Source organism: Oryzias latipes, chromosome 1 (assembly GCF_053564925.1).
Source record: "Oryzias latipes strain Hd-rR chromosome 1, Olatipes_Hd-rR_3.1".
Lineage (NCBI taxonomy): Eukaryota > Metazoa > Chordata > Actinopteri > Beloniformes > Adrianichthyidae > Oryzias > Oryzias latipes.
Genome location: NC_136237.1, coordinates 1,905,101 through 1,932,746, shown reverse-complemented (window position 1 = coordinate 1,932,746; position 27,646 = coordinate 1,905,101). Strand labels below are relative to the sequence as shown.

Genomic DNA, 27,646 nt, shown 5'->3' with positions numbered 1-27,646 from the left:
AAAATCTCTTCCTGTGAGGGCGGATTCAAACCAGCTAAAAACTGTTCAAGTGATTCCAACCATGTAATGCAGTCTGTTTAACAGAGGATGTATGTGATTGTAAAGCAGAAGAGTCCAGAAGGATGCTGAGAAGCTCATCTTTTATCATAACCTGCTGGGGAATCATCGGTATTATTGCCACTTCGGAGGAGCCGTGTTTCCACCAGGAGCAGACAAAGTTCCTTAAAATTATTTTTTCCCAGTAAACCTCAGTTTTACCTTCAAAAGTGGAGCTAAACCCCCCTTAAGGATCCAGAAAACACCGGCAGACAGAAGATGTTCAGTCAGAGTGGAAGCTTTATTAAAGGTTCAGAACAAAAAGCTGTACCAAATACAGATATTTCAACAACACAATAAGGAACTTATAAAATAAACCAAAACACAAATTCTAATTCTTTAAGATCACCGGTTCAAACAAAAACGGTGACATCATGTCGAGGACGGACGTCTGTAGAACAAGCTGTCTGGTAGACGTACGGCAGACGGGGGGGAGTGGGTGACCGGCTGTCTTTTTCACAAAAGTGCTGTCAAATGCAAAGTCAGCCTCTCTTTCTGCAAAACTGCCTTCACAGACGCTATGAGACGCCAAACGGCCCCAACAAAAACCCGAAACACGTCTGATCAACCCAACCTGTGAGCAGGAAGCTGAAGGCTCATCAGCGGGCGGCGCTGTTTTCCGTGGAACCGTCTTCTCCGTGATATTTAGCAATAATTCAAACTTTCCATACGGAAGTGAAAATAAAAGCAAAGCAACAGAAGAGCAGCTCAGAACTGCAGGAAGTCCAGAAACGAATGCGATAAAGCTATAAGAATTCAATGGTTGAATGCTATAAAGTATTCAACCATCGTTTTCCTGTTTCTATTTCTTTATTCTAGTATCTTCCTCCACTTTTTGTCTCTTTCTTATTTCAATTGTTCAACTATTCTAATGTTCAGCTCTTTCAGCTTTTTCCAGCTGTGACTTTTGCTCCTTCAAACCCTTGAACTTTTCCGAATATTCCAGGATTTCTGCCTCCGTTGAAATAAATGGGGGATCCTCGCTGCAGAAGCTCACTGGTTCGATAACCGGCTCTAGCATTTTTCACAAACATATCTTTATTGTTATTGTGCTGTTTTCACTTTATTTAAGGTAAACTTTGATCGTTTCTTTCTTTATTTTTCATTCAGCAGTGTAGCATCAACCCTGCATGTTCTTCTGGAATTGCAGCTCCTTCTAGTTTTCTTTGCATTCGTCTCAAAAAGGTTCAATAGAAGCGAAGGTCAGACGGAAACATTGGCGTGTTGTAAAGTGCGATTCTGTTTGGCAGCGTGTGATACACAGATCCACAAACGTGAAGCTTTTTCTGGACCTTGAAGGGAGCAGAGCTTATCCTGTCCGAGCTCGGAGCGGATCCAGGAATCCACCAAACAGCTTTACAACGATCGGACTGTTGCTACGGAAACAGCAAACACGCCTCATCACAGGTGACTGGGGGATAAGACGACACACTTTGATGGTCCCAGTCTGAACTGTGATGAGGCTCAATAACAGTGGATCTGTGTGTTTCAGCAGCTTATATCTCTAGGTACCACAAAGTAAATATCAAAATCTTTTTTTTCTCCATATGCTCTATAGATTTACAGACATTATAAATAAAAAAACTATAATAACCAAAATATACCTTAACAATTTTCCCGTTTGTTGAATAACATAATAAAAATACAACCTCAAAAAAGAAAAAACTTTAAGATGCAAAAGTAGAAACCACAGGAATTTGAAGTCTATCATGATCAGCATGAACAGGTTGATCGTAGATCCGTCCCGTCCTAAATTCATCTTTAAGACTTTCCAAAATATCAAACATCCATTACAGTCGGAGGGTTTTCATGTTTCGGTCCGAGCCGATGGAAAGTCGACTCTTCATATATGAGATTCTCCTGTGTGCTGTCCGCTACGGTATCCCTGAAGACACAAAACACAGGACATCTTAGAAAAGTGGAAGCCTCTTTTCCTGTCACCGGATCTGCTGCAGAGGCTGACCGGTCGTTTTAGAACGCAGCTCAAAATGAGGAGAAAACACACAACGTCTCCTCATCATCCGTCTGTTTCTGCTGTCACTTTCATGAATCGGCCGTGTCTCACAGCTGTTCGGTTGAAAATGATGCCGTTTATGTAGTTAATACGCATATATCTGAATTTAATCTCAATCATTCTCTACGTAAATTACAGTTTTGTGTGATTTTTGTGAGATGCGTACAGAAATGTGTGTCTTTCCTCGACCGTTCCACGTTTGTCTAACAGACTTTTCATGCATGACCCACAGATGTAGAACTTTATGTCACGTATACGGCGCACAAATCACGTTACAATGACATCATTGATGCATGAATCACTAATAAATTGCAGATAAACAGCAGAATAATCACACGGTTTATGTTCTACGTTGGTTCACGTGTTCTTTGTGCCGTTTATTCTACTTCTTCCATGGTTTTAACGTGGTTCATTCCTGATACATCTGTGAACATTTCACAATTAGATTCACGTCTGAGACGTTTTCATCCGTTCAATATGAGGACATGTATGTAGTGGCTGTTGGACACGGCGTTCAGAAGACGCGTTTGTCTGTAGCTCACTCCATGGTGATGAAGAGATGAAAGGTTCTGTCTGATGAGGTTTCCTTCCACGGCTCAGACTGCATGTTTTCTTCGGGTCATGAACAGAAACGGATGAACAGAGTCGGAGCTTTTCCAATAGTTCTGACGGGTTTGTCTGCTTGAACATGGATCCATATCCAGAAGGTCTTAAAGCCCCAGGACCACTTTGGACGTCACCACAGAGACACAAAGACGTCAAACTTCCGCTCAGATGGTTTCTAACGTGGATTTGAATTTCAGTTTTTTCAAACAGGAGACCAGAAGACCAGAAGTGCGTTATAATGCCGTCTGGTGCATTTCTCCCAACAGAATTCCACTTTGCACAACAGCCTTTTGGGCGCCACCTAGTGGTGGTGTCGCGATCCTTTCATCCAATCGCAAATGCTTTTGAACATGCAGCCATTAAACATTCGATCGTGTCTGTTCATGAAAACAATTATCTTCATTTCAGTGAAAGCAAACTTGTTGAACGTGTCAAACGTTTTGTACGTCTATCCTAGAATTGTGGGAAGTGTTTCCATGGTTACCATCATAGCCATACCAGAGACTTCCAGTGGGACGCGACCAGCTAACGTTTACATGTAGACGTACATTTCACTGGAGCTCAGATTTCTGTAGCATCGTGTTGTAGTGTCACGGTAAAGAAATAAAGGATTTCATTACTGTACTGTAAATATTTACCATGTTTACGACAGAAAGGATAGCATCACAGGGGGGCTGGAGGAGGATGCAAAAGTGTCAAAGTGTTGACTTGGATTGTAGTTTTCTAAATGCCATCCATGGTTTATAGCGCCGTCTTCACTTTCACTTTGAACGTGTTTTTGAGCAACGCCTCAGCGCTGATGCAGACTTCAATACTGAGGTGAGAAATGAACCGAAGCGACTGAGAAGAAGTGTAGCAGCGGTTCCGGATTCACACTTCGATGGTGTAACGTCCAGTTTGGTCTGTGGTGTACACTGTAGGACCTGTCCTCTCAGCTGCCAGAACTTCACAAATGAACAATGGAGGGATCGCTAGGTAGAAAAGTATAAGTGACTAACTATAAAGGACCTTTCAATAAAACATGTGACTATTTAACTTACATATTATTAAATGGTCTATGCATGTTGTGTATATTTCATTACGTTTACCTGATATCTATGGAAGCATTGCTGTAGCATAAGTAAGGGGTCAATGCCCGGTGCATTATCAGAAATTAGTGCACACCGTTAATGCACACTATGAAGGCCTTTAACCTGCTTATACCATGGTCGCTTACAAAGGAAATAAATATTCAATCAGTTTTTTGTAATTTATTCTTGTTATTTTTTCGGTTTGGATCACTTTTTTCACAAATTTCTTATGTGGTGCGGCGCATTGTCGCGGACATCGACTGCAGCAGGAAAGGAAACATATATCTATGCTGATGATCACGGTGTGTTAAATAAAGCATCAGATCAGAGACAAAGTTCTCCTCTGACTGCTTGGTTTTGTCCGGATGATGAAGATAAAGAAGTCAGAGCAGTGATACAGAACATTTAAGCTACGTGACCGGAACTACTTTTTTAGGCGTGCGGTTATCACTGTAGATTATCACTTTTTAATGCACACCCAGCAGCCAATCAGAATTAGTATTCACCCAGACCATGGTATAATTACAAATAAAAGTCAATACCAGGATTGCTTTTTCATTTTCAAAATGAAGCTGCGTTTGAAAAAGCAATCCGCTTTTCCTTTTCCTTCTTCATCACTGCTTATTCTGTCACTTAATTAAAATGATCAAGAAAATGGAATTTGACATTTCATTTTCCCGATGTAACTACATCAAATGACTCAAAAATAAAATCAAAAATCAATCCTTCAAGGCGGATTGCTTCTTGATTTTGAGTCAACAATTGCCGCTTCATTTTGAAAGTGAAAAAGCATTTCTGGTGTTGACTTTTATTTTTAATTATGCTACAGAAACTCTTCCATAGTTATCATTTGTACTTCTAGACACCAAACTAGAGTCCTACCTGGGACTGACTGCTGGAGGGGTTGGTGCTGCTGAAGTCCGAGTATCTCTTTTGCGGCGTGCAGATGCAGGAGAACAGGAGCGCATACTCCTCTCTGACCTGTAGAGGGCAGCAGCGCCATTGGAAAACACTCGTTTGAGGCCTTTACTGCAACGTGAACTTAGCCTCCTTCACTTTTTTAACCCTTGTGCCTCACATTAACGCTGGGAGTGGGGTCCAGATGACCCCACTCCCAGCGTTAACGTGCCTCGGAGGCACGTTAACGCTGGGAGTGGGGTCATCTGGACCCCCCAAGACAGCACAAGGGGTTAAAACCTGACGCCAATGTTTACGTTGATTAAGCGTTGTGAGGCTGCGTCTCACCTGTTTAGACAGCAGGCAGTGCATGACGAAAATCAGAGCCCCCTGCAGGCTGTTGAGGACGGTAAAGATGTAGGCCACCACCGCCGTTCCCTCCTGGAAGAGGAAGGCGCCGAACACCCACATCAGCCCCAGGATGCACATCTGTGCGATGGCGGTCACTGTGAAAGCCCTGCAGGGAGGACAGGATGGGGGGGGGAGCATTAGATCATCAGATGCTTCCAGTCTGTCTGGAAAAAAAAAAACAGACACAAAGAAAAAAGCAACACAGAAAACAAGTCGCTAAAGAACCAAAAGAAGCAACTTTTCATGTTTTTATCAAATCAGACGGAAAAGAAAGTGACGTAGAAAAAGAAAGGATTCATTTAAAAAGGCATTTTTTAGCAAAGCTTTGCTGGACGGTGCATGTCAGCGCCGATATTAATACATGAAACGTATTATTATGTACGTTTACCACTGAAAGGGAAGATCAGGAACTCTAAAGTCAGCAGGTGAAGCATTTGCAGGCGTTTATTGAAACGACGGAGGAGAAGCTGCTGAAGGAGCTGCTGGTTCGGGTTTTGGCTGCGCAGAGACGCACTTAGGAACGCCAATGGAAGTCTGGTTGTGTGGGCGGACACTACTCCCAACACTAACGCCCAGCATGCCTTCACACTGACCGAATCTTGTGCAGGCTGGAGAGGTCCGGGTTGAGGCTGGAGAACTTCTGGGCCAGCTTCCAAACAGTGAAGATGAAGAAAACAACGTTGACAAGAATGATGAAGCACACCGGGCCGAAGAAGCTCCAGATGAGGCCGTCCTCCAGGGACAGCCAGCAGCTGTGGACAGAGAGCACGCCGTCACGTCAGCGGGTCGACCTTCGCCGTGGGCGTGTGCAGTCTTCGTCAGAAACTCACTGCTGCTCTGTGCCGTAGCCCTTGGGTCTGCTGCACGCGGACACCAGGACGATGAGGAGGGGCGTCCCGTAACCCATGGCGTACATGTAGAGCGGCCGCATCGTGGCGTTGAACACCAGGACGACCATTCGGTACAGCTGCACCCCTTCCAGCAGCATCCAGGTGAACACGGCCAAAAAGAAGAAATGCAGCATCGCCGCCACAAACCTGCAGCCGGCCTGTCAGGCAAAACGGAAAGGAAACACAGACCTCTGTGATGAAGAGACCACACGGCTGATTTACACCCATAAACACGGAAAAGTATGAAGTATCTGATCCTTTGCTGATGTTTTATACCATGCTTTATTTAAGTAAACTATATCCATGTATACGCTCATATTCTGTCCTTGCTGCAGAAATAAAAGCCCCCCCCCCTCGACCACTTCCTTCATTTAAAGCAAACAGTGGAGCTGGAGCTCCGTCCTTTGACCCGATCCGTCACCAGGAACTACTCACATCCATTTGAACCCACAGCCTTTGCATACCTTTAAATGTGAGCAAACTTCCTTCCTGTTGGTTGAACCCACATCATGACAGAGTTTAGCCCCTAAAGGGATTTGCTCTTATTATTCTCCTCGATATAGAATGTTTAAAATACATTTGTAGACAGACAAACATGTAGGATTAAAACAAAACCTTAAAAATGGATTTCAGGACATTCAATGCATGTTTTGGAATATAAATGTAAATTATTTTTACACTCAAATCCAAAAAAAAAGTAATTAGCATAGAGGAACTTTCCACAGCCTTAACCCACAGCACCCAACCATCCCACACTGTGGGTTTCTCATCTAGTCTAAAAATGTCTGGAGAATCTCTCGTTTCCAAAGCGGATCCCCCCACACCCTCATGCTTTCTTCTGAAAACATTCAGTACATTCCAAAAACAAGCTGGCACTTTAGCTCCTGATAAACTGATAGCAACACAGAAGGCCTTCAGAGTAAACTACGTCCACATGTATGAAAACATAAACTACCTTTGGAACACTAGAGAACACCTTTTTCATGAAATCTGAGGTATTTCAGCAGCTCATTTTCCAACTCGCTGTAGGTACCAAAACTGTTCAACGAGTGTTCGGGGCCTGACACTGATGATGACGTCACCCTACGGTAGCCCCACTGGGACAAACTACGTAGCGTGGAGATCTTCTGGGGCTTCACGTTTCTTTTCCCTCATAAGTGTGTCCGTCATTATTCTTTAGAGAGATTTGACCACAACCCCCTTTGTAAAAAGATCTGTGGCTGTTGGAAAGAACCTGCTGCTCCACACCAGCGAACACGTCTTTGAGCAGCTGGACTCGTAGCTTCCTGTTTGCAGGTGGGGGGGGGGGGGGGGGGGGGGGGGCTTTGTTACGGTACGCGGTCTGCAGAAGGCTTCGGACCGTCACTTTGTGACATCACAATGTGAGGACCCGCTCCTTTTCATGGGTTGGGAGGGGCTGGTGCTCGGAGAGCAGGTTTTTAGAGGAACCACGGATCAAAAAACTGCTTTGTGGTTTGTTTTTTATGAGGAATGAAGATTATAAAACACTTCAAAGGTTGATTTTGCATGATATAGGCCCTTAAAGGAGTCATTTACTATTAGACACAACCCTCAGAAAGGATCTGCAGGAGCAAAAAGGTGAAATCCTGCACTGACATCCAGATTATCTGACCTTAAAGCTGAAAAGCTGCAGGTCTGCTATGAATGTTTTAGTCACGACAGCTAGCAGTTCATAAGATGCTAGCAGCATTTTGAACTTCTGACTGCTGCATTTAAACTGAAATAGGATATACAGGCTAACGCATTACAGTGGGTCCAAAGGATTCCTATTTCACAACCACTGAGAGTCACTCAGAGCCGGTTAAGTAGAAACACAAAGCTTTGCTTTTAACTTGTCATCCACCATGTTGCTGTGAACTCACAACTGAAGCACAGACCGCTTTCCCTCACCTCAGGTTTAACTTGTGAAATCCCAGCCAGGAAGAAGAGGTCCGCCATGAAGAGGCAAATGCACAAGTGCAAATGGATGGTGGTGCGAGTCCCTTGTATGGAGCGGCAAAACCTGAATGTAAAGATGCTTAAAGCCAGACATAGCAGGGACACGCCCAACCCAATCTTGGTCAGCAGCTCCAGTTCAAAATTAGGCTGGAAAAGAAGAAAACAACGTTTCAGTGACGCCAAAGCGTCGAGCATTTCTGATCGACCAAAATATGATCCTTACGTCGTTTACCAGCAAGCCACAAAGACAGATTTCATTTGGCGTTTTATCTCTGAAAACCGCTCGGCGCAGATTTGAGAAAAATCGATGGTCTTGACATAAAATACATAAGTCCTGGGAATGCCAGAGTTCTGGGTTTGACACTGAGCCGTTTGTTACAACATGGAAGCGAACTGTGGGGGAAGTGAACCTCTGCATCCCGACTGCACACCAGGATGTTCACCGAGTCAAACTGGATTTATCATTTGGTGGATTCCACCAGGATTAGCAGGAGCCAAATGAAAGTCTTCTTCATTATTCTTATTAGCAAATTTAAAAAAGATTTCTCTGACTCTGTTGTTGTTTGGTAAAACCCAAATCTTTACGTGATTCGGTTCCTGATGCTTCATGAAAGGAAGGAAAATGAACAAAGAAAGTAAGAAAGAAAGAAATATCGAGGTTTTAATCAAATCGTGCAGAAAGTGAACCGTTGCACCGCTAATACTGTAAGTAAACTGCATTGTTGTCAAGCACGACGAAATAGTGCTGTCATGCAATTCATTAGGTTGTGCAATTTGTAATTAATCAATAGAATATATATATATTTCTAATTGTTTTTAGCCTAAAAATCACTGTAAAAAGCCTAATTTTAAGATGTTTTTATTTAAATTTGGGACGTTGTGACACAGTGAAAGGGTTTTTCCAAATAGAACGGACCTTCAACCTTTGTTTTTACAACAACAGGGGGTCTGGTGATCCATGGACCCCATTTATTTATGATAAACTCCTCGCCCGGCTTTATCCTTACATTATAGCTAACAGCTGTGACGTTGTGGCTTTTTTTGTGAAGAACTGCAAAGTCGGACATTGGCGACGTCACAGTGGCGCGCGCCGCGGCAGTACACGGCGTACACGGCGGTACACGGCGGTACACGGACATGTGCATTGTTAAAAATTGTAAGATGCATTTTCAGCCGAGTTCACCTAAAACGTTCATGCAGGTTAAGCGTTGGACCTTTATTTTTATTTTTGAGAAGATGACAATAGTTATAGATTAAAAATGAGATTGAGAAATAACGCACCAATTTGTCTGTAATTTGACACTCCTAGATAAAAAGCCGTCTTGCATGTTGTATGATGTGGCCTTTGGGGGGAAACCCTTCTGAAGGCGTCTGCTCACCTCTAGTGGGTAAAGGGCCATCAGCACAGCAAAGCTGCTCAAATGGCTGCAAACACAAACTGTGTGCGTTTTGTTGGACTGGTGCTGGCGGCAACCATCTGTGGACCAGGCGCCGCTCTCCTTCCAGTATGCACACTTGTACCGCAGCTCCAGGGACTCCTCCATGTCCTAAACGTCAAACCCAACACGTCTGAGTCGTCACCCTCTGGGTAAGGAGATGGCTGAACAGCTTTAATGACTGTTTTTAGTTTGACAACAGAAGTTCAGAAACACAGCAGACTGGGAGACCGGACATTTATTACCTGCAGATGTCTGAGGGTGATGTAGACGGAGCGACTCAAGTTCTGAGTGGACGGATTGGAGACTACAACTGAAACAACTCTGGAGAAGACCTGGAAGGACGGTCCTGAGCCTTCCTGCTCTTCAAGCTCCTCAAACGATCCATTCACAGAACCTTCAAGCTTCTTGTAGCTCAGCAGCGCTGCCAAAGCGAAACCTGATAAAGCACACAACACACCAACAGAAAGACGTTTAGGATGCTCACTGATACTCATGGGTAGAAAGAAGAGCCTAAGGTGTTACCAGGGTACGTTCCCATTCCTGCTGCTGTTTCCCAGTCAGTGCTGAGGCTGGCATTTCCCGTGGTCAAATGGATCGGTCCAGTTGGTCGGGTTCTACCTCTTTGAACCTTGATCTGCACATCTGTCAAAGACAAGATAAACAGTGGCGTCTGAAACCTTCAGCCTTGTGCCTGAGTCACAGGTGGATTTGGGCTGCCAGTGGGGGAAAATGGGAAATCTGTACGGTGGACGAGTGGTGACATTTTAAGGTTGTAGAGCGCTTTTACTCCACGGACCAGACAACCCAAAAACCCTCAGACTAGGGGGGTTTTTAGACTGCGATACTCAGTGGGTCCTGAACCTTGGGTTTGGTCTGTATTCAGAGTGGCGCCTACCGGAGATTTCTGTTTCCAACCAAAGCTTGTAAACAAAACCACAAAGACTAAAGATCTGTTCACTCATTGGCCATGATCTATGAGGGCGGGGCCACACAACTAGAGAAAGAATATTGGAAGTCCTTGTCGGGATAGTTCACTGATTCAAACAGTGAGAGAAGCAATGAAAACATTTTTTTAATGAGCCTGAATTCATCCGACCAAATTTCATTGAGCCGCTCTGTCTCATTGTTGCTCCACTCCTGTGTTTACATCCCCTAATACCTGGCTATGGCGGCTGTTTTGGTCCATTCGTTCTGCTCTGAGCACTGAGCCTATTCAGACTGGGGCATCTCAGAGCAAACCGAACTTAGTTTGATTGGAAACGAACCAAGACCACCTCCAAAGACGGGTCCAAGAGCCTGGTCCCAGACTGAACATGTATTCAGACTGAAGATTGGTTCCGGATTATCGGGGGAAACAAACTCTGGCTCACTTTGAGAACCAAATGTGAACACAGCCTAAGGTTTGATCGTAAAGATTTGATAATCCAAGAAGAAAAAGCCCTTTCTCGGGTCTTCCACAGAGCGATGGTTGGCTCCTCTATTGCGGCGTCTTACCGGTCTCCGTCGTCTCCATGTTGGTGCTGTTGCCTTTGAGCTGAGGACCGATCAGTAAAATGGAGCGCTCCACCGTTGCGAGCAGCCTGGTCACACTTTTGCTGTCAGTCAGAGGTCTTGGAGACAGGACCTGCTCGGTTGCTGTTAAAAGTTTCTGTTGATGACGTAAAAGGGGAACATTGAGACCTAAAAGTTAGAGTAGGTCTTCAAAATGTCCTTACTTCCACTTGTACTTTAACGTCTGGGGTTTTATTGTTTCACTTTCTCTTTTGTTGAGATTTATGGATAAAGAAAAAAGTAGGGAATCTAATTTGAGACTTCAAGTTCCAAACCAGCTCCTGGCATGAATGACATGTGAGACGGCCTCTTGACACGATGTTTTTTTCTTTTCTTCCTATGCTTTTAGAAAAATACCTTTCCACCTGCAGATCCCTGCCATCCTCCTGACAAACCAAGTTCTACCTGCACTTCTCCTAACAGGAAGTGTGCTTTTCAATGAAAGTCGTATAAATGGACCTTTGAAATGACGACAGGAACTTGTGACTTTGTTGCTACCACATGCTCCACACGTGTAAGTCTTTTGTATCTTTTCTGACCTCAAGCAGCGTGTTTCCATCCGGCCTTCCCTCCCCAGCAGCGCTTGAACTGGACAGAGCCAAGCAGCTGTTCCTCATCATGGACTCTATCTCAGCCAGACCTTGGAGCGACTGCAAAAAAGACGGATAAACTGCTGAACTTCCTAAAGAGGAAAGCTGATGAAGAGTAGACCTACAAGCTCTTTAAGCTTGTCTGATGATCGGAGACTATAAAGCAAGTTATTTCTTTAAGTCTAGATCTTGATAAAAGAACCGAGTGGGTTTTATTTCCATAGGTAAAGAAAACTCTGGACTTACCAGTGAAGGTCCTCCATCAGCGCTGAAGCCATCACAGTTGAGCTCTGGATCAAACAAACCCAACATTTGTTATTTCAACATCGGCTGACCGTGACACTAAATACAACTTCTGTTGGTCTGGAGATGAATCCCATCCACAGAAAAAAAGATGACTAACAGCAGACGATGCTTCCCTTTTCCTCCATTCTGCAAAACTGTTGTACTTCAGATTTTTGTGAACATTCAGGACCTCTGACAAACACGAAACTACCACTAGGAGCAGGGCTGGGCAACTACGACCCGGGGGCCACATGTGGCCCATTAAACAATCTAAATTGGCCGCCAAACGGGAATCTATGATACTGGTAAGTCTTAATCATGTTTTATTTCCATGTAATTTCAGTGGCTCCCCATAGATGCTGCGCTACAGAAAAACATTGACCTTTGTTTAGTCTGCATTCATAAGCTGTGGGAAGATTTGTTGTTTTTCTGACGTTCATCTGTGTTTTTCGAGTCATTTTTGCGATCTTTCCAACACCACACGAAGTCAGTATTTCTCTAAGTTTGCGTTTTTCCCCGAGGGACATCAACTCATCGGTGAAATTGGCAACAAACTGAAAACAAACCACCGTTTTTAAATTAAAAAAAAGTTCTGCTTCGAAATACATGAATATAGCAATTTTCTATTAAAATGAAGGCATATTTTGACCAGATTAGATGTTATTTCTTCCTCTTATGAGCTGGGTTACCAAAACATTTCATGCATCTGCTCCTGGTCCGGCCCACAAGTCACATTTCAGAACCTTTTGTGGCCCACAAGTCAAAAGGTTTGCCCATCCCTGACTAGGAGAAAAGTATTCACATGTGCATTTCATTTGAGAAGGTTTTGTCTACTCACTTGAGCATGGAGTCTGTTTATTGCCATAACTGGAATACCCTTCTGCACAATCACACCAATAATTCCCATTGACGTTCCTGCAGGTTCCCTTTTCTCCACAGATGAGCTCCTCTTTGGCTGCAGCTTCCTTGCATTCATCTCTATCTGTGCCAAAGGTTAAAAGTTAAAATCCAGACTAAAATGGAACGAGACCAATTCCTGACAGAAAGAAATCTGTCAAGTCACATTTGTGGTCTACGGAACCACTACAAGTATTCGAAAAACAGGAAAACCTCTAGGGTCACGCACGAAATATCAAGATGGTAGACAGTAGAGGAAATCTGTCGGTTATGCTGCAATCTACAGGTCGTAAGACTTCTACAACACGTGAGGGTGAAGTAGGTGAGACGCAGGTGTGTTGTACAGATTTTTCATTTTCAAAACACCAAATCCTGTGCACGCCGCGAGGAGCCAGTAAGTGCTGTTCACGGGGAACGTGCTGCGGGCGTCTACGGGCACCAACGCCTTACGTTTGTGCGCAGCATTTGTGCGGTCAGTTAGGAGGCAGAACTCACGCCTTACTGAGGACGCCGTACGACAGCATCACCCGTACATCACAAGTGCGTGAAACTTCCATTATCCTTATAAATACTTCACAATGCACTTGCCACAGGCATGACAATGGTACGTTCCATTTTCATAACGTCCGTTGAGGTGGCCGTACGAGGACCCTTAAGGGAACTACAAGACTCGGACACGGACAACCCAAAAACCTGCATCGCCGTAAGGGTCAACCCCCCGAACAGGTGCATCTGACTAAGGCCTAAAGAAGTAACAGGCCGATATGTTGTCTGCTCCACAGAAATTATCCGAACATTTCTGTTCTCATTCTTTCACAAGAACGTGTTTAGATCTCTATTTCTCTGAAGCATCAATTCCTCGTAAAAATGATTCCTCCGACTCTTTATTTTTTATCTGTGTAAACTAATGTGGGAGTTTCATGAACAAAAAAGCACATCCATAACAAAAGGACACAGGAGAAAAAGGAATAAAAACCAACCTATGCAGTTTCTACTGGAGTCATATCCATAACTGCAGATGCAGCTGTAGTTCCCCATCTGATTCTTGCACTGAGCCAAAGGGCCACAGATGGTTTTGTCTTTATAACACTCATTTATATCTGACAAAAAACAGTAAAGGAAGAGTTAAGAGACACTTCAACATCAACAGTCAGGTATGTTTGCAAACCTTTCAGACTCTCACCTAAGCAATGTCCCTTTACTGCTGTGAAATTTTTTGCCCCATACTTGTTTTCAAAGCCCTCCCTGCACTGACAGTAGTAACTGCCTGGTGTGTTGAAGCAGACGGCGTTGTCCCCACATACTTTTTGATCGTCACACTCGTTGATTTCTTCAAGTTTGAACAGAATCACATGGTAAAGAGTCATCAGTGACGTACACATGTGCGTTCTTTTGCCGTCTTTGAGCAATCAAAAGCCTGCAAACGCTTTGACTATAATACCGTCACACAGGTCCCATCTATTATGTCTCAAGTTTTATTCGTTTTAGTGAGAAGAATTATTAGTTAATTACAAAAAATCAGACACTTACCACATTTGTTGCATTTTATCATCAAACAGGCCAACCCTATAAAAGACAGAAGAAATACAAATTACTACCAATGGCTAAGCTTTGTCCCAGAGTTGGAATTTACTGCATCCAACAACACAAAGAAAGTCTCCGAGTAGACCTGAGGAAGTTCTGCGGGTGTTTGATAATGATGAGGGGTCTTAAAGGAAAAGCTCTTTGTTCAGATCCGGAATGGATCGTTTATGTAGTCACCATTTTCAATTGGCATTTCTGTTGTAGGATCACAGCTCTTCAATCATGGGTTCCCCAAACTTAAATCCCTTCCAGGTAGTACTCCTCAATCTAAAGTGCAACTAAAAACAAGCTGTAAAATACTTGTTAGGCAGCGCGGCAGGTGTCTTGAGAGTTGCCACTAACTTGAGCCTCCAGTAGAGAGAATTCAATTCTATTCAATTTTATGTGTATAGCCCAAATTCACAACAGTCGTCTCAATGGTCTTCATACTGGTATTGTAAGGTAAACATACAATAAAAAAGGATAATAAATGCTTAGAATTCAATAGGATAATACTAAAACTGTAACTAAACAGACTAACTGAACTGGGCATCACTGCCCTTTGACCCTCCTACTTCTTGTACTTCTCCCTAACAACTAAGGGCCTCCGTTTCAGGTGGTTCATGAAATTTGCCATTCTCCGTTTTGGTAGCAACAGCCTTCCAACAGATATTCAGTGTGCCATTCGTTTCTGCTAGTCTAGAGTCTGACAGAGACTATTTTTGACAGTTAACAGCAGAAACTTCGTATTCAAGACAAGGAAAAGTCGTAATCACAGCAGACGTGTCAAACGTAAAAACAAATGCTGCATTTATTGTTTTTTGCAAAGTTGTGCACAAAGTATTAATTTGTGGACAACTTGTCTTCTTGCATACTTTTCCTTTTGATAGTTTCTCGCCCCATACACTGATGACTGGAATAACGGATGTCTTGGTGACCTGTAAGCGCCTGAATACTGTAGCTCAGTTGGTTCAGTTAAGTACAGGACTTACATGGGAAGTTAGGTTTCAATTCCCAGGGAGCGCAACAATGACCATCATCCAATGTGGGCCCTAGAGTAAGACCCTTCACACTACTCCCTAACTATGTAGCCACAAGGAGACCCAAGTCTGGATCCCCCTGTGCCGGTCCCCAGCCCGCATAAAATGCAGGCTTGTGTCAGGAAGGACAATCAGTGTAAAAAATCTCTGCTAAACCACCTGTGAGAATCCTGTGAAAGCCGTACAAAGGTCAACAACACCACTGGTGACCTTTTTACTCATTGTAGTGGAATGTTTGAGTTTTTTAAATTTTAGAGATGCAACCATTCAATTCCCCACCATTTGGTTCATTGATGTACCATATGGTTTGGTTTTAAACCGAGAAATGCGGCATCCCTAGCTTTGATGTAGCCATTTAAAACAATAAGGGATTTCATTTGTTACGGATGTACAAAGAAAAAAAACTAGTGTGATGAGATTCTTAAAATTGTTGACTGTATGTGAGAACTGGAGTGAGGGAGTATGACATCCTCAATGGGAAATGGTTTACGTCTGGCTCCAACTAAATCAATTCAAACGCCATTATTTTGCTTTATGGATGCTGCCATGTTGGAGCCAGATGTCCTCAGTAAGAAGTGATTGATTAATGATTGATTAAGTCGTTCTCAGTCAACATTTCTATGGCAACATAGTAGGTTTAGGGGCTGTCATCTGGACTTAGTTTTAAAAGTCAGAAGACGTTTCTCTCTAATCCAAGAGGCCTTGTCAATCGACAAAGCCTCTTGGATAAGAGGTGAAACGTCGGTTATTCATGTAACCCGATATTACAACTATGGTTATCTCAACGGGCCTCACACCAATTTGACCGAAGCTGCAGTTCTAAAAGTTCTGCTGTGAAGTAAAGCAACGGTGCCTAGGAAACTCTAAAACCCAGAAGGCAACAAAACCACTGAAAGGTCCAGGAGCTGGAAACCACATGGAAACCACATATTGTCTCCATCTGAGGCTACATTAGCAGTTACCATCACCAAGTACAGTATGAATGAGGAGCGAATGCATAATGGATACATTGTAAGTGCTTTGAGCACAGATAAATCTAATCCATTATTATTATTATTATTATTATCATTATTATTATTATTATTGTTATCTGAATACAATGGTACATACAATAGAAATCTCTACCATTGATAACAAAGAAGGACAAAACAAAATATGTTAGACACTGCTAACCAAAGATTGGTCTTTAGCCCAAGTCTCATTTCTTGCTACAGAGCAGCTAAAAGGTTCATGTTTAACAGAAAATTAGACAAAAGTGTGACTTTTGTCCATCCATTGTGGGGAAAAACAATCCAGACTCCATAGAGCTGTCAGAGGAAAATTAAGTGAAGAAAGAGAACCAGTAGAGGTGGAACGTCTGGCCCTAGAAGTGGAGGATTGAATGGAAAGATTCGTCCGGCGAGGACTCCAATGAGGTTGTCATAGGAATCAATATTAAAAAAAAACAACAACAACAACATAAGAAGATGGAACGGGGGGGGGGGGGGGGGTCCAAAGGCCAAAGCCAAGAAGACTTAAAACATTTAATTGACATAAAAAACAAACAAAGATACGAGACTGTTAAGAATGACATGTTTGCACATATTTTTACATTTCTTGTAGCTCTGTTTAGAGTTAGGGTTAGTGGGCGGGCTGCACTGTGGTGTAGTGGTAAGCACTCTCGCCTTTCATTGAGAAGGCGCTGGTCCAAATCCCAGCTGGGTTCCTTCTGTTTGGAGTCCTCCTCCCACAGTCCAAAAACATGCTTCATGGGTTCCTTGGTGTCTCTAAATTCCCCCTAGGTTCATGGACGCCCTGCAACAGACTGGTGACCTGTTCAGGGTGGACCCCGCCCCCACGCACAAGTAGCTGGGATAGGCTCCAGCAACCCCACCATCCCAAAAGGGATTCAGTGGGTCATGATTAATGGGTTAAATTGTTTTTGTAAAAAATGTTGTTGTCATTTTTAATTTTTAAGTTGAGGAGTTTTGTTTTAAAATCTTTGCAACCAAATATTTTCCAACATGACTTTGATAAAAAGATACAGAAAACTTCTCTCTAATAACTGGTGCCTTTACGTTTCTGCTTAGTATGAATGAATTTACATTTAGACAAAAGTAAATGTTTCAAACAACAAACGGTCAGGAACTGGTGGTGTAGGGCCAACATGCAGGAGACCAGGTAGAACCATTAGCATTTAATAAATAACCTTAAACCCATGAAGAAACCGGAAGATGACCTGATGACAATAAAGAACTGAAAACCAGACCCTTAAATATACGGAGGATCGACCTAAACCTGGTGTGACTGACAGGGGGGGAATATTGAAAACAGAACAAACTAAGGAAGTTTCACTAAAAGTCCATCCCGAACTGCGCAATTCTCACCCAAACACGCAGAGGAAGCAGATTACACAGCCAAGCTTCTTTCAAAATGTTTTCAGTAACAACATAAAACCCTTGAAAGTCAATGCTGTAACAACACAAATCTACAACCCTTACTTTAAAAACCAGATGAACTATTTGAGGAGCAGTTTATGCAATGCTTTCAACTGCTGTGGTGAATCTCACAACCTGAACCGAGGATGTGGCGTTCCAGACAGCTGAACCAGCAGAATCAGCATGAGCTGAGTAACACCAGTGTTCTAGTTTTGTGGGTAGTACTTCGTTATTCTAGATGTGTTTTTTTAAACACACAGTCTCTAAACGGATGCAGGTCAGTAGTATTTTCACCAGCTGAGGTAGGAATCAAACTGAAGCAAACACAATGTTGAAAATGTCCAGGCTGTGCTCATCTGTCTTTGACCACAATGAGGTTGTCGTTGTTGTTGTGTGAGGACGGCTGGAGCTTCTGTTTCTGCCGCAGGCCAAACCGCCAGCGTTAGACAGGGGGGGCTGTGAGAAATCGCCTCCATGTATGACGAAATATGTGGAGAAGGAAACAAGGCGTCTATACAAAGTAACTTGAAGCTCCACTAAACGGACTTCATTGACCAGACAGCGGACACTGCTTTCACCGGGGGTCTTTTGTGTCTTTTATGTCCCTTTCTGCCCCTCCTCCTGCTGCTTTTTCTACACTCCGAGCACAGAAAGCCCGTCTGTGACGGAGGTGTAATCCAAAGGTAACAGAGGATTTTTATCTAATTCACTCGTTTACAGTCATATTCCGAATAAATGCAGTTCTGCCTTTTTCTTCTTCTTGTAAGCAGCATCTTCTCACAACTTCTGGAAATGTTCCAGACACAGAGAACCGTGTTTGTCACTGATTTAAATCTAAAGGGGAGTTTCTGTTATTATTGCAAAACAGCAAACTCTACCAGCTGGATGGGAGTTCAGCCATTTGCTGCGTCTGCCAGAGATTTTTATCAACATGATGGCGACAAAGGCGAGTCGAGAATCTACAAATAGGCTGGCCTTAGAGAGGCGCTGAAGCACGGCGGTTGATTCATGGCAACAACGGTGTGCGGGTGACGCCCGCACACCGTTGTGGCCATAAACACACACACCGTCATGACATGCGTTTCTCTCATCTGTTATGAGGCAGGCAGTAGCATTAAGGTTCTTCCCCAAATACCCTCAGTGGATTACGTTACATCTGACCATTGTTATGGTAAATGCCCCCATTAACATGTCATTTTGCCCCTGGGAACCAAATCCTGGTTTCCTGCACTTAACCAACTGGTTTAGTTAAAAAAAATGGTGCTATGTATCATCAATTATTTCTAATTTACTCTGTTTACCCATTTAGACATAATTGTATAGAAATACAATAATAAAGATATTCAATAATCTGATACGGTTCACATACTGTAAAAGTATCAGTGAAATGATAAACCAGTGATTGTTAACACCACACAGCCTAACATGATTTCTCTACAGAAGCTCCAACAGAAATGTACATATAAACATTTTCTAAATGAAGCTGCAGTTTTTGACTCAAAATTAAAAAGAAAAAGCAATCCGCCAAACCGCTTTTTCTTTTTCCTGTTCTGTCATTTAATTAAAATGATAAGGAAAATGGTTTTTGACATTTCATTTTCAAAAAGTTCTCTGGTAAATGTGTAGCAAAATTCATTTAGAAATGTCTAATTTGATCATTAAAATGGATTAACAGAAATGCTTTTTCATTTTCAAAATGAAGCTGCATCAAATGAATCAAAATTAAAATGAAAAATCAAAAATGCTTTTTCATTTTCTACTTAAACATCGCTTATTTTGTGTCATAATTAAAACTAATATGCAAAGACAGGATTGGATTTTTATTTTCACATCCACCGTGCGAATAGTGTCGCATAGTTCAATTTGAATTACCATTTCCAGGGGGGAGGGGGCGATGACGTCAGTGCGTGTTGGTCTAACCAGCAAACGGTAATCTGCTAAAGCTGTCGATGGGGCTCCAGTTGTCCTCCAACAGCAGAATCACAGGAAGCAGCAGGAGATCATCTTCTAAATGTGCTTTTATTACTGTTGTGATTCTTATTAAGGGTCTGCTCACTCATCATTTTTTAAACCTGTGCTGCCAGTGCTGTTTTCTTGGCTGCAAGGACCCGAAAGAAGAGTTAGCATTAGGCTAATACGTGCTAAAACATTAGCCGTGGAGGAACTCCAAACTCCAAAATGCCGCAATGAGCATCTAGGATGTAAACATGTGGGAATTACATCATCCTTTATTTTGTCTGGACACCACTGGAAACACAAATTCATATGATGGTTTCTCAGATCGTCGCAGTATTTCCGCCTTCGGCGATCCAGAGCTTCGGATCACGGGGCTTCGCGAGCGCGCTAGGCCGAGGTCCAAAGACAAAGCTAGTCTGGGGGAAGCATCGACGAACCGCGGTGCGTCTGAAGGAGGACCACGAAAGGCGGAAATGCTGCTACGTAGTCCTGAGAAGCTGTGTAAAATCATCAGAAGTTCACAACCGTCACAAAGCCGTCTTCACTGGTGCTAACACAAAGCTACACTAATGCTAGCATGTGTCTGTTAGCAGCCGGGCACACGGAGAGCACTGACGTCATCGCCCCCCCTCCCCGCTGGAAATGCTTATTCAATTGAGATATTCTGTTCGCAGGGTGGATGTGAAAATGAAAATGAAATACTGTCTTTACATTTTCATTTTAATTATGACACAGAATAAGCGGTTATTAAGTGGAAATGAAAAAGCATTTCTGTTAATCCATCTTAATTGTCAAATTAGACATTTCTAAATGAATTTTTCTACACATTTACCAGAGAACTTTGTGAAGATGAAATGTCAAATACCATTTTTATTATCATTTTAATTAAATGACAGAATAAGCAGTGTTGAAGTAGAAAATGAAAAAGCATTTTGGTGGATTGCTTTTTCTTTTTAATTTTGAGTCAAAAAATGCTTTTTCATTTTGAAAATGAAAAAGCATTTCTGGTTTTGACTTTTATTTTTAATTATGCTACACAAATGTTTCCGTAATTGCTCACATCCTGCTAAATTAAATGATCATCAGTGTAAAAGGCCAGCTGCCAAATTCCCCCTGACCCATTTTTTAGATTTGTTCTAGGTCATAAACCACTTCTTAAGAAGTGCCCAGCCATTGAGCAACACGATGTTCACCTTTTTATAGGTCGTTTAGGACGTGCTTTATGAAAGATACGTTGTTTGTTTAGTAGAAATGTACTTTAGCTGAACATTTTTTTCAAACAGCTTCAGTTCAGAAATAAACCAAAAAAGAAAGAAATATATTTTTTTAACTTTGACCTTTTCAGTTAAAGATAACATGAATCTATTTATGGGTTCAATGCTAAAAACTGATCAAAAATAAATACTGGAAATTACAAAAATGTATGTTCTGTTGAGTAACTTTTCTCAAAGTGAAAAAATGTTAGGTTAGCCAAAGTGCTTAATACATTTAATAAAAGGCAAAGGAGAAAAAAAAACGTTCTTACACAAAAGTACCCTATCCTGAACGCTTGAGACGACAAAGAACTTAAAAGTCTAAAGATCGTAGCTGAATAGAGATATGGGCCTTGAACATCTCTCCTCATTAAAGATTGTCAAACAGGAACTACAACAGGGGCAAGCCTGGACAGACATCTGCAGACAAAAAAACAAGAAATCTTGTGAATATATAACAGAAATAACCCTGACTCCCCCTCCAATCATCTATTGATCTATTGCAAACGTGTTCACAGTGGTCTTTTCATTATGATGATGCCGTTTTTAGCAAAAATATAAAGAATCTCTGTCTTTTTCTATGACATCCTTTCTGCAGAGAAGCAGGGTTTCTTTAGAAATTTACCTCTGAGTTGTGGGCGGGACTCTGGGCACTGAGAGAGCTTTCCTTTATTTCCCATCAACCCTTTGTTGACACTCTCTTGCTAGTTTAGAGCCCAACTGTACCCCCCGTAGACCAGGAAAACAAAGACGTTCATGAATCTATTGGTCTGCATCAGAATGGAGCAGAGCAGGGAGCCTGTGATCAGCTGGTTGTCGTTTGTACATAACTACAATCTTTCTGAAACTGCCTTTTTTCATCTGCTCCTGATTCACCCCAATTTAAACAAATAGTAAGAAACACAGTTTTAATCCAAATCTTCTTTATCTGTGTCCTCCATCACGAGAAAAATGCCCAAGAACATGTCAAAAACACCAAAACCACCATTATCTTTGGACAGAGTCTGTTAAGAACAAACCCTTCAACAAACCATCACAGAGTTTTCATTATGGACGCATCAAAATGACATTTTTCAGCAGTTTACCATGTGAAGGATTTTTGACACCTGGAAAAGAATTGAATGAAAAATGTCTAGGAGCTTATATATCTCAACATCTTGATGTTTGTCTCAATGGGGAGCTTTGCCGCATGCCCCTTAGGCCACAGGGTCAACGGTTGACCCTTGAAGGTGGATTTCTTTCTCAGATGGAGTTCTCCAAGCATTGTCCAGTGATGTGTCGTCACACAGAATTGAAACTGGATTTTGCTGAACGAGGCTGGCATCCTGCTGACAGGCGAGCGTCTGCTGAGGTTTCAAATGCGCAGTAGGCTCCCTGACCTCAATCCACAGCCAACCACAGCGGAAAGCACAAGTGCCGTAACCGAGACAACCCAGCAAGTTTTCCCCTCCTGGTATAGTACACGTTACAACTAAAACGCACTGAAAAACTCAAATAAAAATAACTCAAGTGGGGGGGTTTTAATCCAACTCCCATGTTAAAAAGGACTAACTCTGTGCTGGCTTCTATAAAACTCAGGAAAAATACGTATTGCTCCAAAAAATAACACAAAAAAAACAACATTTGACTTATTTTTGCAGATTATATAAAATACATTGTTCAGGTCAAGACATTATTCAATTAACTTAAGAGATAGAAAAGAAGTTATTAAAATCTTTAATTTTGTTTGAAAATAAGTTATTTTTCAAGTCTCACTTCTATCATCTTTTGATCTATTGCCAAAGCATTCCCAGTGGTCTTTTCATTATGAAAATACCGTTTTTACCCAAAATTTAAAAACCTGGGTCGTTTTCTATGACATAGTTTCTGCAGAGCGGCAGAAGTTCATCAGAAATTCAGTCTAAGCTGTAGGCGGTACTGTTGGCATGGAAGTAAACCTGCCTTCATTTCCCATCATCTCCTGCTAGCTTACAGCCCCTCACACCCACAGGTTGTACAAGAGAACTGGACTGAGCAACCCCTCCCTCCTCGCATTCCAAACAGGAAGTACCTATTGGTACTAGGAAGTCAAAATCCAATGGAGAAATTAACAGCATTAGATGCTACATGTGAGAGTTTCGCAGGCCAGTTCAGGAGTAAAATCAATGCTGTGAGATCTAACCTTTTAACTCAAAAAGTTATTATTTTAACAATTCTATAGCATTGTATTTATCTGATGAAACACTGGAAAGTTTTGTCCTGGTTGATGCTGTGATGCACTTGGTTGAGTTTTCTCTCCGTTAAAGCCATCCACCTGTCTCTTAGACCCAATCCCCACATCGCTGTTAAGAACATTTTATGACTTTGTCGACTTTGACCTTTTAAATATAGTATATGACTCTCTTCAGACAGGCGTCTTCCCCGCTGCCTTTAAAACAGTAGTGATGAGGCCTCGTCTGACAAAGAGTCCTTTAGATCCCAACACCTTTCATAACAAACGACCACTCACCGTTTTTGAGTAAAAACTGTTTTTGTCCAACTAAACACATTTACAAAATAGAAATAATCCATGAAAAATATCTACTGGGTTTTAGGACAGACCAGGGTACAGAGACAGCCCTTCTCAAAATAATAAATGATTTAATACGTAACCTGGACTCTCAGAAACTCTCAGTCCTGGTACTACTGGATCTGAGCTCTGCATTTGATCCAGTAGATCACGTACTTACGAGTCTTACCAGTCTCTCTGGTACTGCTCTTAACTGGTTTTACTCCTATCTCACAGGTTGAATATTTTTTGTAAGTATGGATACATGCTTCTCAGATGCTTATAAAATCAATTGTGGGGTCCCCCAAGGATCAATCTTAGGCCCACTACTTTTTAATCTCTATATGCTTCTACTTGGGGATGTCATCCAAAGGCATGGTGTTTGTTTTCATAGCTATGCTGATGACACACAACTCTACATTGCTGTGTCTCCTGAGAGTGAAAAGTCAGTAAAGGTTATTTTGAACTGTATTTTAGACATGAAGTCATGGATGGCAGAGAACTTCCTACAGCTCAACCTGGACAAAACAGAAGTTTTACTGATTGGTTCTGAAGACAAGACGGAGATTGTTTTATCAAAACTAAACCAATTATAAAACTCCTCAGTGTGTGCAAAACCTGGGTTTTATTTTTGACAATAAAATGAATTTTACTCCACAAATTGAAAAATATAACAAAAACAGGACTCTATCATCTTACAAACATAGCCAGACTCCGCCCATTTTCCTCTCTTGCCAACACTGAGGTGCTAACGCATGCTTTTATTTCTAGCAGGCTAGATTATTGTAACTCCCCGCTCTCTGGTCTTCCCAGAAGAAGGATATCAAACCGCACACGGTCTGACGATGACCAGGGGGGCGGGAACACATGACACGCATTTCCACGCATTGGCTCCCTGTGCGATTCAGAATTGATTTCAAAGATTTTTTGATGATTTATAAATGTTTTGATGGTCTTGGGTCGTCATATCTATCTGATATTATTTTAAAGTTTGAGTATTGAGCTGCTCTGGTGCAGGCCTTTTGGTTATTCCAAAAGTCAGAACTGAAACAAACCGCGAGGCTTCATTCCGTTTTCATGGACCTCGCCTGTGGAAAAGCCTCCCAAAGAGCCTCAGGGCCTAAAGTCATCACACGAACATGTTAAACACACTATTTTAGTCGGAGAGGGCCTTTGAATAAAAGGAAAACAAAACTTGTGGTTTTTGGTACGCATAGAGCAAATGATGCTATAAAACCTAATTTTGATGGTATAGAGATTGAACATGTTTATGAATCAAACTTCCTTGGATTCGTTAGAAACCATCAGCTTAGTTGTAAACAACATGTTGAATATATGAAAACCAAAATATTTAAAGGTATCATCCACAAAAACCAAATAATGGAGTCAAACATGCTTGTATGTTCTATATTCAACAATAATTCTACCATACTTCCTGTATTGTAGGAACATTTGGAGAAATATCTTCAGAAAATATTGATCTAATACCTAAACTTTAAAAAGGAGCAATTAGAGTAATAAATAAAGTTGTTTTTTGTGAATCTATGTGTTCTATTAATAAAATCATATACATTAGAATAAAAAACAACAACAACAGTGGGCTGAACTGTAGGAAACTAAAATGTGAATGAATTTGACATTGATTCTTGTTTACTTGTTTGTTTGTACGAGGCCTGCAATAAATCGCACATTTATCGTTTTCACAATTTCAAGCTGAACAATACGCATATCGCAAAAGTCCGCAAAAACTGGGATAAATGGTTAAAACAATCCTATGGTAGCTTGAAGTCTTAAACTGATAAAAACAACTTTATGCATTTTACCAATGGGATGGACTCCTTTACATCATTGACCTTTAATGTTAGATGCTGTAGACGAGGCTCATTTGGAGTATAATTTAAGTTATATTGACTCTTAAACTGTTGCAGTGAAATACAAATTATGCATTTAGTTGTTTTGCTATTTGTTCATCTTTTGCAAGTTAAGTCGTCATCAAAACATTGATCACTAATATCCTAAATCACAAGTTTTCCTGGAGCACTAATTTGGACACGTATTTCATTTCCACTTGATGAAGGAATCCAAGAATCTGGAAAACTTCACTGTTCAGTAGCAGGAATTTCTGTCTGAGTCTCACTGCTGGAAGTTTTGAATATGAGGATCTGGATCCATTTTTGCTCAGAGGATCGGATCGTGAAGCGAAATCGACTGTGAATTGTATCTTCAACCACAAACGATGATATGAATGATGTTTAAAAAAAATGTTAAACCATAATTTATATATCTATATGAGTATATATTTGAGGATTTTGATTTTCTCTTTGTAGTACATGTGTCAACATTTTTAGTTTTTAGTTTTGGATGAGCTTTGACGCCCATCATGCTTCAGACTGGTCCCTGTTGGTTTATTTTATGTTCATTAATTATTGTTTTAAAAGTTGAACTCAGGTTCAACACAAACGTCGGTGTTGAGAGTGAGAACAAAACTCGAAGAACTGACAGAGAAACTCGTTTTAGCACAAAACAAACCATCATTTTTATTTCAGCTAAAGTGTTTAGAAACTCTACTTTTGGTTTCTCCTTCAGTTTTTGGCGCACGCGCCCGCACACACGAACGCGGGCAGAGAAAAAAAAAAGGAAAAAAAAATAATGATAATAAACTTACCAAGAAAGAATAGTTCCCTTGTATTCCCCATGTTTGGTTTTGAGAGCAGACAGGACTGATTTTTTTTTAATTTTTAATAAAGATGATGAACTTGGAATGAAATACAAAAAAAATGTGCCGGTCCCCGAATCACCGTCTCCTGATGACGTAATCCACGGGAAAGCGCGGAGGTGAAGAGGCTCCGGTTCTGTAGAGTAATCCTACGGTAGGGGACTGCAAGTGGTGGGAAACAGTGAACCGTCGCCGCCTTTCTTCCTCCTCAGACTCCGGTGGGGGGGGGGGGGGATCCCGCCTCGCCGGGACTCTCCTCCTCCTCCTCCTCCCCCCGCCTCCCTCCCTCGCGCCGCTTCACTGACCCTCGCGGTCTGTCGCTCCGCTCCGGTCGGTCTCGCTTTCTCTAATGTGTCCCGGCAGTCCTGTCACTCACCGGTACACGGGTTTGAACCAGCGGGGGGAGGCCGGACTGGGGGGCTACTCGGTGCCGCCGGTAACGTTTTATCAGCTCCCCTCCCCGTCTGCCTGGTCGGTATGCTCAGTATTCACCCATTTCCACACCGGCTGTCTGTCTGCCCCCCCCCCCCCCGGACTGGCAGCAAAGAAAACACCGAATGACCCGGTGACTGAATACTTTCTGTAGTCCAATCCTCCAACGTCACAACATTTGACCAAACTTTCCCTCTGAATACAAGCTGCTCCTCAACAGACCAGAGATCTATGGAAGCAATTCTGTGGCATAATTAAAAATAAAAGTCAAAACCAGAAATGCTTTTCCATTTTCAAAACGAAGCTGCATCTTTTGACTCAAACTTAAAATGAAACTGCAATCCCCTCTTTGCATTTTCGTTTTAATTATGACACAGAATAAGCGCATTTTAAGTAGAAAATGAAAAATCATTTTGAAGTATTGATTTTTACTTTTAATTTTGAGTCATTTGATGCAGCTTCATTTTGAAAATTAAAAAGCATTTCTGGTTTTGACTTTTATTTTTAATTATGCCACAGAATCACTTCCATGGAGACCCATTCCTTCATGGTAGTGGCATAAAACTGGACTGAGTGGCCCCGCCCCCTGGCTCCAAACAGGAACTGCAAGCTGGCTCCAAGAAGCCAAAATCCCATAAGTTGTGTCAGAATTCCTTCCTTACTCACTAGATAGCGCGTCTACCATTTTCTAGTTCTGTCTGAATCTACAATTCCAAAATCCAGTGTCCTAGAAATTTCCCAGAAGTCTCTGAAAAACCAGTGTGCATCGATGCTCACTATCATGGCAAACATAGACCACAATGCATTGTGACAGAGACATTTTTTCTATTTAAAAAAATTTAAAATGTATAAACCATCAAGGTTTTTAACATTAGAAGACAGTGGGCTCATAAATAATTCTTGCAAACATTCGTATCCATTAAATTAAATCCATGACGCCACATTCGCCGTTTGAGAAAACAAGTAGTGAGCATGGTGTCTCAAATGCTTTTACAATTCAGGGCACTAGATAGTGCTGCACTATATAGTTTTTTAGG

At 41.9% G+C, this 27,646-nt stretch overlaps 1 protein-coding gene across 2 annotated transcripts; it reads right to left on the bottom strand.

Annotated features, from left to right (window-relative positions):
- Nucleotides 1–318: 318 nt before the first annotated feature.
- LOC101162663 (adhesion G protein-coupled receptor E5) lies at nt 319–26,572 on the bottom strand. Of its 2 annotated transcripts, XM_004066347.5 has the most exons (17): nt 26,127–26,572; nt 14,236–14,271; nt 13,889–14,035; nt 13,686–13,805; nt 12,647–12,790; nt 11,770–11,813; nt 11,473–11,583; nt 10,877–11,030; nt 9,905–10,024; nt 9,625–9,818; nt 9,323–9,490; nt 7,896–8,090; nt 5,925–6,142; nt 5,688–5,846; nt 5,032–5,200; nt 4,669–4,767; nt 319–1,981 (listed from the first exon to the last, which is right to left on the bottom strand). In XM_004066347.5, exons 1-17 carry the CDS (start codon nt 26,155–26,157, stop codon nt 1,940–1,942), a joined length of 2,151 nt encoding a protein of 716 aa, XP_004066395.1. In that variant the 5' UTR covers nt 26,158–26,572; the 3' UTR covers nt 319–1,939. The 2 variants fall into 2 exon arrangements, with proteins under 2 accessions (XP_004066395.1, XP_078805586.1); XM_078949460.1 differs by lacking the exons at nt 13,686–13,805; nt 13,889–14,035; nt 14,236–14,271; nt 26,127–26,572 and adding an exon at nt 13,201–13,362 and having other exon boundaries at nt 12,647–12,786.
- Nucleotides 26,573–27,646: the final 1,074 nt, after the last annotated feature.